Genomic DNA, 13,380 nt, shown 5'->3' with positions numbered 1-13,380 from the left:
CCCGGGGACAGGGTGGCCAAATGGGGTGGCTGTGCTGTCCTAGAAAGCAGGGGCAGGGATCTCTGCCTTCCTCCCCTCGCTGCCAGCACCCTGTGCTTCGGCCTCGTGCTGAGCCCCTCATCCTCCTGGTGCCTCCCTCCTGCGAGAGGAGACGGGGTGGGTGTGCGGTGCCAGAGAGGGGATGGATGGGATCTGCTGCTCTGTGGCCTTGCTTCTTCCTCCTCTTTTCCTTTCCTCTTTCCTTTCTCTCTTTCTTTCCTTTCTCTCCCTTTCGCTCTTTCTCTCCTCTTTCTTTCCCTCCCTCCCTTTCTCTTCTTTCCTCTTTTCTCTCCTGCTCTCCTCCCTTCTCTCTCCTATCCTCATCCTCCTCTCTCCAATTCTCCTCTCTTCTCCCTCCTCTTCCTCTCTTCTTCACACCTCTTTAGCTCTTATTCCCTCTCCCCTTTCTCTCCCCTTTCTCTCCCTCTTCTCCCTCCTCTTCCTCTCTTCTTCACACCTCTTTAGCTCTTATTCCCTCTCCCCTTTCTCTCCAGTTTCTCTCCCCTTTCCCTCTTCCTCTCTTCTTCACACCTCTTTATCTCTTATTCCCTGTCCTCTTTCTCTCCTCCCCTTTTCACTACCCCCTTCTTGCTCCCATCTGTTTTCCTTCTTCCTCCTTTGACTTTTTCCTCCTTTTCCCTCTCCTGGGAGCAGACCCAGCCTCCCCACGCTCGGTCCCGGGGCTGTGCCGGCGCTTCGGGCCCCTCCATCCCTGCGTGAGCCCATCACCGGGGCTCGGTTCCCCGCTCGCCCGGGGCTGTTTTCCGCCCCAAACCCTGCACCGCCCCGCAGCCGCATCTCCCCGGGCCGGGGTTAGTCAGCAGGGAGGGGAAGCCGTGCCCTGCCCGGGCTGACTCACCCCAAAACTGGGTGCAGGGCAGGCTGCACCCCCTCCCACCTGGGGATGGTGCCGCGGGGGGAGTGGGGAACAACATTCCCGGTGCCCTGGCGGGAATAATGAGTCGCCAGCCGGGAATGAGGCTCGAGTGCTCATTCCGGGAGCCGCCAGGATGCTCCGGGCCTAGCAGCCGGGGCGCCGCCATGTTGATGCACCCCATGGCTGTGGGGCACACCATGAGACCCTAAATCCACGACGCCCCATGTTTGTGGGGGCTTTGGGACCACCGTGACCAAGCTTGGGGTATCCTCGCTGTCTCTCACTATGCCCACGGCGAGGGAAGACGCCGAAAGAAGAGGATTTAAAAAAGAATACAAATAAACCCAGCGCAGAGGGCGTTGAGTTAGAAGACTACATCTCCCATCGGCAGCCGCGGCGGCGCAGGCGCAGCGCGGGTGGGCGGGGCCGCGGCGCGCGGCGCGCGTTGCCGCGCGGTGATTGGCGGGCGGAGCTGTCCGTCAGGCGCTCCGCCCCGCCCCCGCCGCGGCGGTGCTTGCCCGGGCTCGGCGGGCGCGCGCACCGGGACCCCGCACCGGCACCGGGGACCCCGCACCGGCACCGCGCCCCCTGCCGGCCCCGCCCCGCGCCGCGCCCCGCCGCCGCCACCGCCGCCCCGGGACCGGCCCCGGGACCGCCGGCCGCGCCCGCCCCGCCCGGTACCGCGCCGCCGCCACCGCCGCCGCCGCCGGCCCAACCATGATGAAGTTTCGGTTCCGGCGGCAGGGTGCCGACCCGCACCGCGACCGCCTCCGCCACGACCTCTTCGCTTTCAGCAAGGTGCGTCTAGGGCGAGCGGGGGGCGCGGCGGTGGATCCCGGGGGGCGGCGACCGCCGGGAGGCACCGGGGGTACCGGGCAGGGTGCGGCGTGCGGGCAGCCCCCCGGTGGCGCGGGGCTCTGGTACCCCCGCGGGATGCTGCCCGCGGGGAGGCGAGCAGAGTGCGGGGCACCGCCCCCCGGGACCGGCTGAACCCCCGGGGGAGCCGCGCACCGGGACCTCCCCGCTCCCGGGGAAGGGGCACGCGGGAACGGCGGGGCTGCCTGGCCCGGGGATCCCGGGACGGGCTGCTGGGCCGCCCCGGGAGGATGCACCCCAGGGGGTGGGTACCGGGAGCCCCCGGGTGCGAGATGCGCCCCGGGGTGCGGACCGGGGGGCTGCGCTCCTCCCCGTGCGGTGCAGGGGGGCACTCCGGGAGAGGATGCGACCCCCTGAGCAGCGCGACATCCCGGTCCCCAGCCCCTCCTGGGGGGGCTCCCGGAGCGCCCCGGTTCCCGCACTCCCCCCTGTCCCGTGGATCCCCCGAGGCCTCGCTCGCGGGCGTTTTGGGGTGACCCGTGGTCCCACACCCTGTCTGGCCTTGGAGCATCCCTGGCTGCATCCCCCATGTGGGGCTCAGCCCCCCACTCCCGTCTCCCCAGGGGTGGGATACAGGGGGGCTGGACCCCCTGTGTCAGCCGGAAGGGCTGTGCCAATGACCCCCTGGGCTTTTGGGGTGCCCTGTCACCCCAAAGATGCGTCTCTGTGCGGACATGAGAGGTCAGCTCTTGCCCCCCTCCTCCCTCCGAGTTTTACCACTTGCCTCCTTCATCTGGGGTGGGAGCGACCCCCAAGCTCATCAAACAAGCCCTGAGGTGCCAGACCCTTCCCTCGGGACACCGGGCTGTGCCTGGGACTTGGTGCACCTTGTCCTGGAGGCGCCGTGGTGGCCTTGGGACCGTGCTGCTGCCCTGCCCGCGGGGCATGAGACCACCGGCAGTGCCCCCTGGATGTGCCCAAACCGTGCCCGTCTCTCCGTCATTCGGCCGCGTCCCGGCACTGCCGTGGGGTCCTTGCCCAGCTCCTGCTGGGGACGCACCGGGGCGACCCCCGGCTGTCCCACAGCGGGGTCGGGTGTGCAGTGCTGAGGGGTCAGCGCCCCGCACAGCCCTGGCCCCCCAACTCTCTGCCGTGGATCCGGCCGGGGTGCAAGGCTCAGCCCAGCCTGAGCCCCCCTGTTTTTGGGGAGCACAGTCCCGCGGCCGGATCCTGCCCGAACGAGTGCCCAGGGCGGGTGTGAGCAGTGGGATGTCCTGGGGGGAGGCTGAGGAGAGCCCCTCTCCGGCCGTCCCAGCCCTGGGGCCGCGGGCTGCCCACCTGCCTCCCATTAAGGGTTGTTTTTCCTCCCGAGCTCCAGATCTGCCTGGGATTTGCTGTAATTTGGCCGGGAGCGCGCCTTGGCCGGCCGGCACAGCCTGCCGGATGCGGCCCCGCTGCGGGCGGGAGCGGGGGCTGCGGCGGGGGTCCCTCCTTTTGGGACTGGGAGTGCTGGGGGAGCTGCGACAGCGCTTTTTGGGGACTCTTTGCCCGTGTCACCGTGTTGGTTTCTGGCCTAAAGCATCGCTGTGGTGCTGCTGTCCCAGCTCCGTCCTCCAGCGCAGCGTGCATCCCGGGGGGATTCAGCATGACCCTGCGTGGGTGGGCACCCACGAGCACCCACTTCCTCGCCCCTTGGACGCGTTGGGACCCACTTGGATGGGCCGGGACGCCTGGGATGGGCTGGGGGCGTTTTCACGCTCCTGAAGGTGTCCCCTGGGAGGGGAGCAGGAGCTGGGGTGCCGCCGGCGGGTGCGCAAAGCCGCCCCGCTGCGCCTCTCGGATGCCCCAGACAAAGGGAGCGGGTCAGGATCCGGCCAGTCTGGCTCCGGCGGCCTCCGTATCGTCTGATCGCGCCGTCGCCGCTCCGCCGAGCTGCCCTCGGGAGCCCTGCGGTCCCCGCGCCGGGGCCGGGCCGGTGGGTGCCCCCCGCGTCCCCCCGCTGCCGGGGCAGCCCCTCCCCGGCCGGCGAGCCCGGGCACGCCGTTCGGCCGGGACTTCCTTGGGAAGGTGCCCTGGGGCCACGCGCGGCTCCGGCGGGGACGTCCCTGGCGCTGGCGGGTCCCGCTCGCCTGGTTCTGCCGCCCGGCATCGGGGACGCCCGGTGATGTCGCACTGGGGGTCCCGCTCGCCTCCCCTGGGGTGTCCCCACCTCCGAGGTTCAGAGCAGGGGGGTCCCACCCCCAAAGTGCCGGCGGGTGGTGGGGCAGCTCGTTCAAGGTCAGCCCTACCCCGCTGTGGCTGTTGGGCTGGGTTTTGGAGTGCTGGGTGGAAATTGGGTGAGGAGTGATGTCCCCTTTCCCCTTGGTGGCACTGGGGGACAGAGCAGCATCTTCATGATCCCCCATCGCGGGGGTGATGCTCAGGCTGGTGCGGGATCGCAGCTGTGGGGGCGAGGGGGGCTGTGGAAGGTTTGGGGGTGTCCGAGGTGGGGGGGTCCCGCTCTGACCTGCCTGTCCCCATGGCAGACGGTGGAGCACGGCTTCCCCAGCCAGCCCAGCGCCCTGGCCTACGACCCCGTCCTGCGTGTGATGGCCATCGGCACCAAGGCGGGAGCCGTCAAGCTGTATCCTTTTCCTCCCACATGAGCAGGAGGTAAGGACCTCCCGGACCCTCCCGCGTTCGCTCCTCCGGCTCTCCCCATCCCGGAGAATGCTTGGAGACGTGGCTGCGCTGCTTCTGGCCCATCCCGCAGCCCCCACTCGGCTGACGTCCATCCCTCCGTCCAGCTGTGCTGCAGCTGGAGGAGTGCTGGAGGAAACCCCCACCTCGCCCCAAAACGCCGGCGGGGGAAAGGGGCTCGGCTGTCCCGGGGGGAGCATCCCAAGTGTGGGGTCCTTCCTGCTGTTACCCCGCTTATCCCGGGGGGCTCCTCTCCATCCTTCTCATCCACGCAGCCCCCGGGGGAGCAGCAGGGGCTCTGGCCGGCCCAGCGCTGGGAAGAGGGGCTGCGGTGGGCGCGGAGCCCGGTCCCGGGTGGGGGGCCGAAGCGGGGGACGCCGAGCGGGGCCGGCCGGGCTTTGTTGCCGGCAGCATGCAGGGAGACTTCAGAGGGCTCTGGCGGGCGGCCAGGGCTGGATGCGGCCGTGCTCGGGGGGCCCCGCGCCGCAGGAATGCGGGCTGGGGGCGCGGGGTCGGGGCGTGGGGGGCGGCCGCGCTCCCCCTCCCCCAGGCCGGCGGCTCGCTGCCTCCCGAGCACAAAGATGGCGTGTTTTGTTCTGCCGGGGCCGCCCGGGTGCCAGCCCGGCCGAGACGTCGCCGGCCGCCCCACTCGCCCTGCCTGGCCTGCGGTGCCGGTCCCAGCTGAGCCCAGCCCCCGGCGCTGCAGGGATGCGGTTGCGGGGGGCTGCGATGCCCTGAGCATCCTCTGCGGGGATGGTTTTTGGGGTGGTACCCAGCGTGGTACCCCGTGCCTACACGGCCCCGCTCAGGCTGCCTCCAAAGTGATGCTTCTGGAGGTTGGCGGTGCCGGGCGAGGCAGCAGCCAGAGCTGGCCTGACTGGCGTTACTGGTTAGTGGGGGCACCCCTGGGTGCTCCCTGGCCGGGCTGGGCCGCTCTGGTTGCAGACAGCCTGGCACTGAGGGGCAGCCAATGCCTGGGGGGGTCTCCTGAGGCAGCTGGGGGTCCCTGCACTTGGACCCCCATTCCATATGCTGGTGCCACTGGTGTGCCTGAGCCACTTGCCCTGATGGCTCTCAGCTTGTGGCACTATTTTGGGTGGGGAAAGACCCCAGAATGTGCAAGGATGGGTGGCATCCACCATGCATGTAGCACCGAGGGCCCTCTGCGTGCTTCCTGCTTCATTCCCATGCCCTGTTGCCTGCTCTCCCCAAAACTCCGTGGCTGTCCCTGGCTCTGCCGGCTCAGCTGTGCCCAGCACTGCCAGACAGCTCCTGCCTGTCCGGCCGGGCAGAGCTGCCGGGCTGGTTCCCCGTGCCGAGGGCACCAGAAGGTGGCCGGGGGCAGGTACCCCCAGCACACGGCATGCTCAGATGGGGCTGCACAGTGCACTGGTGAATGCCGGGCTGGCAGGGAGCAGCTGGTGGGTCTGGGGGTGCTGGGGATGCCAGGCCAGGCTGCTCTGTGAGTGCTGGAGCTGCTGCTCGGGTCCTGCCGTGGTTCCTGCCCAGCAGAGGAGCCGGGACCAGTCGGGTGAGTGAGGCTGTGCCGGCGCATGCCGAACCCCACCCCGCTGCCGGTGCGTGCCGGGCTCCCGGCGCTCTCACACCTCACACATCCACCCCAGCTCTGTGTGCTGGCCGCAGCCTGACCTGGGACACCCCGGCAGGAGGTGGTTGGTGGATCCCAGCCTGACCTGCAGTGTCTCAGCTGGAGGTGCTGGGTGGATTCCAGGCTGATTCAGAGCGTCCTGGTTGGAGTTGGAGGTGCTTGGTGGATCCCGGATGGGGATGGTGGTGTCATGGCCAGCTCTGGCATGGGGTGTGGCCAGGGATGCTCTGCCCTGGCTCTCCTGGGGAGCTAAACTGGTGTTTGCAGGCAGAACTGTGACCAGGGGGAACTCCAAGGGTCCTGAGGTTTGCTGGGGAAGGGGCGGGGGGGCTCCACCCTCGTTGTTTCTTTGACGGCCCCCCCAGATATGGCGCGCCGGGTGTGGAGCTGACCGGCCTGCACAAGGAGACAGCCACTGTCACCCAGCTGCACTTCCTTCCCGGCCAGGTACGTGGGTGTCCCGGGGGAGAACCTGGCAGCAGCCCCCAGCACCTCACACACCCCTCCATCAAATCATCCCCCCATCCCCAGGGCTGGCTCCTCTCGCTGCTGGACGACAACACGCTGCACCTGTGGGAGGTGTGCCAGAAGGAGGGCTGCTCCCACCTGGAGGAGACCCGCAGCTTCGGCCTCCCGGGACGCCCAGGGTCCGGCAGCGCTAAGTACTTGCCTGGGGGGATTGGAGCAGGGCTGCGGCCGCAGCTGGGAATGCGTGGGAGCAGCATGGGAGCAGCCGGCCTGCTGGGGCGGGATGCTGGCCAAGGTCCTCTCCGTGGTGGTGTTTTCCCCACTGGGATGCTCCTCTGATCCGAACTGAGATGCTGAGTGCAGGGAACAGCTCTGGATTTTTTATGGTGCTGGCAGAGCCTGGGGGTGATTAATGGCTCTAATTGCTGTCGGCACTGAGGCTGTTCTTGTCCTTGTTCTCCTGTACTAGGGGAGATGGGAATGTAGGGATGGAGCCGGGGAGGTCTGGGGTCTCTTTGGTGCTCCCCCAGACCCAACACGGTGCTGAGGCAGCCCCTGTCCCCCCCTCAGCTGCTCCCCTGGCATCACACGGGTGACAGTGGTCCTACCGATGGCTGCTGGTGCCATGGTCTGCCTGGGCACTGAGGGCGGTGCCATGTACTTTGTCACCCTGCCCACCCTGACGCTGCTGGAGGACAAAACCCTCTTCCCAGACGAGATCCTGCAGAGGTGAGAGCCCTGCTGGCCCCATGCCCTGTCCCCAGCACCCCCAGCCCTGCTCTGACCCCTCTGTGCTTGTCCCCCCGCAGTGTCCCTGATGACTACCGCTGCGGGAAGGCGCTGGGGCCCGTGGAGTCCATCCAGGAGCACCCACGCAGCAGCAGCCAGCTCCTGATCGGGTACAGCCGGGGGCTGGTGGTCCTGTGGGAGCAGAGCACTCGTGTTGTCCAGCATCTCTTCCTGGGGAACCAGGTACCGGGGCTGGCGCGGGGCTGGCGGGGTTGTGGCCCTGTGTGTGTGTCCCCATGCGAGAGCTGAGCCCCCCGTGTGGCCCCGCAGCAGCTGGAGAGCCTGGCCTGGGAGCAGAGCGGGACGAGCATCGTCAGCTCCCACAGCGACGGCGGGTACATGGTGTGGGCAGTGAGCGGCACCGGCCAGAGGAGCCAGCAGCCCGTCATGTCCACCATCCCCTACGGTACAGGACGGGGCGCTGGGGGGGCGCTGGGGCTGGGGGCTGATCCCCCACATACCCCAGCGCTACAACCAGTGTTGGTGTCTTCGTTTCAGGGCCGTTCCCTTGCAAAGCCATCAGCAAAATCCTCTGGCGAACCTGCGAGTCGGGGTAGGTGTGCGGGCTGGGCATGGGCACGGGGGGCACTTGGGGGTCCAGGGTCTGATGGCAGCTGCTTCGTCCCACCCAGGAACCCCTTCATCATCTTCAGTGGGGGGATGCCCCGGGCCAGCTACGGTGACAGGCACTGTGTCAGCGTGCTGCAGGGCCAGACCCTGGCCACGCTCGACTTCACCTCCCGCGTCATTGACTTCTTCACTGTGCAGAGCGCAGAGGTGCCCGAGGGAGGTACGTCCTGCCAGGGCCTCCCAGGGAGCGGGTGATGGTGTGGGGGTCTCCACGTGCAGCAGCCATCTCCCCCCTCCCCAGGCTTTGAGAACCCCCGAGCCCTCGTGGTGCTGGTGGAGGAGGAGCTGGTGGCCGTCGACCTGCAAACACCGGGCTGGCCCACCATCCCTGCCCCATACCTGGCACCTCTCCACTCCTCTGCCATCACCTGCTCCTGCCATGTCTCCAACGTGCCCCTCAAGCTCTGGGAGAGGATCGTCAGTGTGGGCGAGCAGCAGAGCCCCCGGCAATCCTCTGCGGTCAGTGATGGGGATGGTGGGGAGGGGTCCCGCTGAGCCTCTTCCAGCGTGGCCCAGTGAGCTTCATCCCTTCCTCCATCCTCTCCATCCCTCCCTCCAGGCTTGGCCCATTGATGGGGGAAAGAACCTGGCTCAGGAGCCCACGCAGAGAGGGCTTCTCCTCACCGGGTGAGTAGGCTGGCAGCAGGGAGGGGGCCTGGGAAACCCGAAATGCAGGGGGAACACATCCACACTGGTTCCTGCGGTGGGGGAGTGGGATGGGATGGTGGCAGCATCCACTCCCTCTTTTCAAGTGGCTGCCCCTTGTTGTTCTGGCCGGGCACGAGTGTGTCACCCGCTGCGCTGTCCCCGTTCTCCCCCGCTCCGGCACGGTGGCTGCCAGCACACAGGCAGCTCTTGTTAGCCGGGCAGATGCTGACAGGACCCCCCCTCCCAGGCACGAGGACGGCACGGTGCGGTTCTGGGACGCCTCGGGGGTCTCCCTGAAGCCCCTCTACAAGCTGGGCACCGCCAACATCTTCCAGACAGACTGTGAGCACAACGACAGCCTCAACCAGGCGGGCGAGGAGGAGTGGCCTCCGTTCCGCAAGGTGAGGTCCCCGGGGCAGGGTGACACCCCCGCGGAGCTCAGCACTGGAGAGGGCAAAGCCAGAGCTGGGCACGGGGGATGCACCTGCCGGAGCCATCCCGGCTGCGCCCCGGGCTGTGTCCCCCGGCTCAGGGCACAGCTGCTGTGTGACGCACTGTGGGGACACAAGGGACGCTTGTTCCGTGGGCCCCATCCCGTGGGTCTGCCCCACCGTGGGGGCGCGTGGGGACAGACTTTTCCTGGGCGTGATGCCCAGAGTGGCCCGTGTGCCACAGCTGGTGGAGGGGTGTGGGGGTGCAGGGGGGGCTGTCCTGCAGCTGTTGGGCGGGGTCCTGGCTGTCCCTTCAGCTGTCCCCTCCCGCAGGTGGGCTGCTTTGATCCCTACAGCGATGACCCGCGCCTGGGCGTGCAGAAGATCGCGCTCTGCAAGTACACGGCCAAGATGGTGGTGGCTGGCACGGCGGGGCAGGTAAGGTGGCACGGGCAGAGCAGGGGCTGCCAAGCACCTCTCGGTTCTCCCATTGGGAACCCACAGCATGAGGGGGCTACAGACCCCCATACTTGTCCTTAAAGGGCTCCCAGCCTGGGTTTAACCCCTGATGTGCAGCAGGCTGGCCGGCTGGGGGTCTCCAGTGTGTCCCCCCTGTGTGTGCTCATCCCTGCAGGTGCTGGTGATGGAGCTGAGCGACGAGAAGTCGGAGCACGCGGTCAGTGTGGCCACAGTGGACCTGCTGCAGGACCGTGAGGGCTTCACCTGGAAGGGCCACGACCGGCTGGCCCCCCGGAATGGGCCCCTCCACTTCCCCCCCGGCTTCCAGCCCAGCGTGCTGGTGCAGTGCGTGCCCCCCGCCGCCGTCACCGCCGTCACCCTCCACTCCGAGTGGAACCTCGTGGCCTTTGGCACCAGCCACGGCTTCGGGCTCTTCGACTACTACCGGCGCAACCCCGTGCTGGCCAGGTACGGGGGGACCTCGGTGCTGGGGACCCCGTGGAGTGGCACGGTGGGTGCTGAGCAGCGTCGGTGCCCGCAGGTGCACGCTGCACCCCAACGACTCGCTGGCCATGGAGGGACCCCTGTCACGAGTGAAGTCCCTCAAGAAGTCCCTGCGCCAGTCCTTCCGCCGCATCCGCAAGAGCCGCGTGTCGGGCAAGAAGAGGCTCAATGCCAGCAGCCCCTCCAGCAAGGTGGGCGTGGAGTGGGGGCCACCGTGGCAGCTCCCCGTCCCCACCAAGCAGGGGCTGACCCCGCGTCCCCTCCCCAGGTGCAGGAGGCCAACGCGCAGCTGGCGGAGCAGGCGGGCCCCCCCGAGGTGGAGATGACGCCGGTGCAGCGGCGGATCGAGCCTCGCTCGGCCGATGATTCGCTTTCGGGGGTCGTGCGGTGCCTCTACTTTGCCGACACTTTCCTCCGTGACGGTGAGACCCCCTTCCCTCCCTCCCTCCCTCCCCAGGGAAAAGGCCCCAGGCTGGGTCTGTGGGGAGGGGACTCTGACACTGCTCCATCCCCACAGCTGCCCACCACGGCCCCACGATGTGGGCAGGGACCAACTCGGGGTCGGTGTTCGCCTACGCCCTGGAGGTGCCGTCGCAGGAGAAGTTCTCGGAGCGCGCGGTGGAGGCGGTGCTGGGGAAGGAGATCCAGCTGATGCACCGGGCGCCGGTGGTGGCCATTGCGGTGCTGGACGGGCGGGGGAACCCCCTGCCCGAGCCCTACGAGGTGTCTCGGGACCTGGCCAAGGCCCCTGACATGCAGGGCAGCCACTCCATGCTCATCTCCTCCGAGGAACAGTTCAAGGTGAGTGCGGGGCTCAGTGTCCCACTCTGGTAGAGATGAGACACAAAATGTCCCGTGTCCTCTTCCGATGTCCTCATCACGCAAGGACTGGAGGTGACCAGTCAGGTTTTGGGGGCACTCCTATGCCTGTTCTAGGGTGGTGAATCCAAGGGGAAGGTGTTCTCTTAAGCCCTGCAGCTTCCTTGAGCCTGACTCCTCCTTCCCCCTCAAGGTGTTCACGCTGCCCAAAGTGAGTGCCAAGACCAAGTTCAAGCTGACAGCACATGAGGGCTGCCGGGTGCGGAAGGTGGCCCTGGTGAGCCTGGCCAGTGCTGGCTCCGAGGAGCGGCTGGAGAACTGCCTGGCCTGTCTCACCAACCTGGGGGACATCCACATCTTCACCGTGCCCAGCCTGCGGCCCCAGGTCCACTACAGCTGCATCCGTAAGGAGGACATCAGTGGCATTGCCTCCTGCGTCTTCACCAAGCACGGCCAAGGTGAGGACGCCAGGTGACATCTGTGTCGATGGGATGTTGACCTCAGCTGCAACCTTCTGGGGGATTCCTGAGGCTCGCTGTTGTCCCCCCTGTAGGTTTCTACCTAATTTCACCATCCGAGTTTGAGCGCTTCTCGCTGAGCGCCAGGAATGTGACGGAGCCCCTGTGCCGGCTGGAGGTCGCCCGGCTCCAGGACACCTCCTGCCTCAGGTGGGCTGTCTCGGGGGCGTGGGGGGGCTTTGCTGTGTGGGAACCCACCCCACGACACCGGTTCTAGCCATAACTTCTCCCTGTTTCCTTCCAGCAACAGTTCAACGGTGACACCGAAGCTGCCGCAGGCGAACGGCACCCATGTCCCGCGCAGCTCCGAGAGCCAGCACTCCCCCTCGGACAGCGACCGTGAGTGCCCACCCTGTCCCTGCACACACACTGTGTCCCACAGCCCTGCTCCAAGCCCGGCTCTGCGTCCTGGCTGTCCCCAATGCCTCCTGTCCCCCGACTCCCCAGGGTCCCCTGAGGAGCACTCGGCCACCTTCTCGCCCGGCCCCATCGACTCCCCCAACAGCAGCATGGAGAACCCGCTGGACACCACCGGGGACATCACCGTGGAGGAAGTGAAGGATTTCCTGGCGTGAGTGGGGTGGGAACGGGGTAAATGGTGCTGAGGGGCCGTGGCAGCGCCTCTCACCCTCCTCTGCCCCAGGTCCTCGGAGGAAGCGGAGCAGAACCTGAGGAACGCCAGCGAGGACGAGGCCCGGCCCACGGGGATCCTCATCAAGTGAGGTCTGTGAAGGGCTGGTGGTCCCTGGGGTGGGAGTGGGGTTTGGAGCTGGGACCCCAGCGCAGTGCCCTGCTTCCTGATCCATCGTGGGAGGATGGAGTTGTGATCCCTGGGGCTTGTAGAGGAGGGGGAGCAGGGGGAATGCCTGTCCTGATCCCCACCAACGCCGTCTGAGGAGCTGCCTCACCCACAGGCATCGCCGGCCTCCCTGACCCATCTCAGTGCTCGGATTCCCGGGATGCGCGACTCGACTGGACCCCCGCGCCCCCTCCCCACGTAACGTAGACTCGCCTCCTCTCTAACATCTGCAGCCCGGCTCCGGCGCTCCCCACACACCTCCCCGCCCGGCCCCGGGCCCCGAGCCGGGGCCGTGGGGCACAGACTCTTCCCGGGGAAGATCAGTTCCTTTTTTATACACGGTCGAGTGTCACTGTCCCCTGCTCCAGAGCCCCCTTCCTGGGGGATGCTGCTGCTTCCCCGGCTCCACGGGGAGGGCTAGGGCTTGTGGGCCCCCCCTTGTCCCCCGGTTTTGGTCCCTTGGGGCAGTGGGGGGCCAGAAGCCCCCGGGCACAGCCCCCCCGTACCCTGGTCTGTGTTTACATGCCCGGCTCCCTGCAGTTTACAGCCCCGTTCCCTGCCTGCCAGGAGGCTCTGGCTGCTGCACAGGGACTGTCCCCAGGGGAGCCCCGTGGGGATCCCCTGGCTCCCAGGTGGGCAGCAGAGGCCTCGAGCAGCCCGAGGAGGGGCACAGTGCGGGGTCACAGGTGGCCTTTTTCTCTTAGTGGCTTCTCCAAGGGCTATTCTCCAGGTTGGGCTCTGTGCCTGCTGCTCCTTTCTGACACTAATTCCTGCCACGGGGTGGGTTTGGGATGGGGTCACGCTGTGGAATTACACACGGGCTCCTGCTCCTGGTCCATGTTGGTGCTGGAGGGGGGCAGATGGGGCTGCCCCAGACCCCTCCTGCCCCAGGCTGGGCTGCCCCACCCTGGGGGTCTCACTGTGCCAAACCCTCCCTGGGCTCCAAGCCTGGCCTCGTCCTCCTGGGGGGCTGTGGTCTGTCCCCTGGCCCATGGTGGCTGTTCCCACGGGGCTCAGCTGGGCCCTGCCCCTCTCCTTTTGGGGACCTGTGGCCCCCCCGGGCTCTCTTGCGGTACGTGTGTGGCTGGGGGGGTTTGGGCTCTGTTGCTGCCGGCCGAGGCCGGGGCTGTAGCGTCCCTGGTAGAACCCCCCCCCACCCTCAACCTCATCTTTTTTTTTTTTTTTTTTTTTTTTTGGTAAGATGAATTTAGCATTGTTTAGTTATTAAAAATACTGGTTTTTAATATTGAAAATAAAGCATTTAATATCAGCTGCCTGGGCTGCAGGTGTTTGCT

General features: G+C 67.4%; 1 protein-coding gene across 4 annotated transcripts; it reads left to right on the top strand.

The window, feature by feature from the left end:
* The first annotated feature begins 1,536 nt into the window (after positions 1-1,536).
* Positions 1,537-13,357, top strand: LLGL1 (LLGL scribble cell polarity complex component 1). Of its 4 annotated transcripts, none has more exons than XM_085592097.1 (23): positions 1,537-1,714; positions 4,258-4,355; positions 6,386-6,467; positions 6,552-6,682; positions 7,059-7,217; positions 7,298-7,460; positions 7,548-7,683; positions 7,776-7,830; positions 7,910-8,067; positions 8,149-8,366; positions 8,467-8,534; positions 8,803-8,956; positions 9,320-9,424; positions 9,621-9,913; positions 9,987-10,140; positions 10,218-10,371; positions 10,467-10,750; positions 10,962-11,226; positions 11,322-11,436; positions 11,531-11,625; positions 11,734-11,857; positions 11,930-12,009; positions 12,201-13,357. In XM_085592097.1, exons 1-22 carry the CDS (start codon positions 1,634-1,636, stop codon positions 12,006-12,008), a joined length of 3,171 nt encoding a protein of 1,056 aa, XP_085448223.1. In that variant the 5' UTR covers positions 1,537-1,633; the 3' UTR covers position 12,009; positions 12,201-13,357. The 4 variants fall into 4 exon arrangements, with proteins under 4 accessions (XP_085448223.1, XP_077643024.2, XP_085448221.1 ...); XM_077786898.2 differs by having other exon boundaries at positions 1,538-1,714; positions 6,552-6,667; XM_085592095.1 differs by lacking the exon at positions 1,537-1,714 and adding an exon at positions 3,530-3,707.
* Positions 13,358-13,380: the final 23 nt, after the last annotated feature.

This window comes from Lonchura striata, chromosome 14, assembly GCF_050655825.1.
Source record: "Lonchura striata isolate lonStrDom1 chromosome 14, ASM5065582v1, whole genome shotgun sequence".
NCBI lineage: Eukaryota > Metazoa > Chordata > Aves > Passeriformes > Estrildidae > Lonchura > Lonchura striata.
Note: the sequence above shows the minus strand (reverse complement) of the source record. Positions and strands in the feature narration are given on the sequence as shown.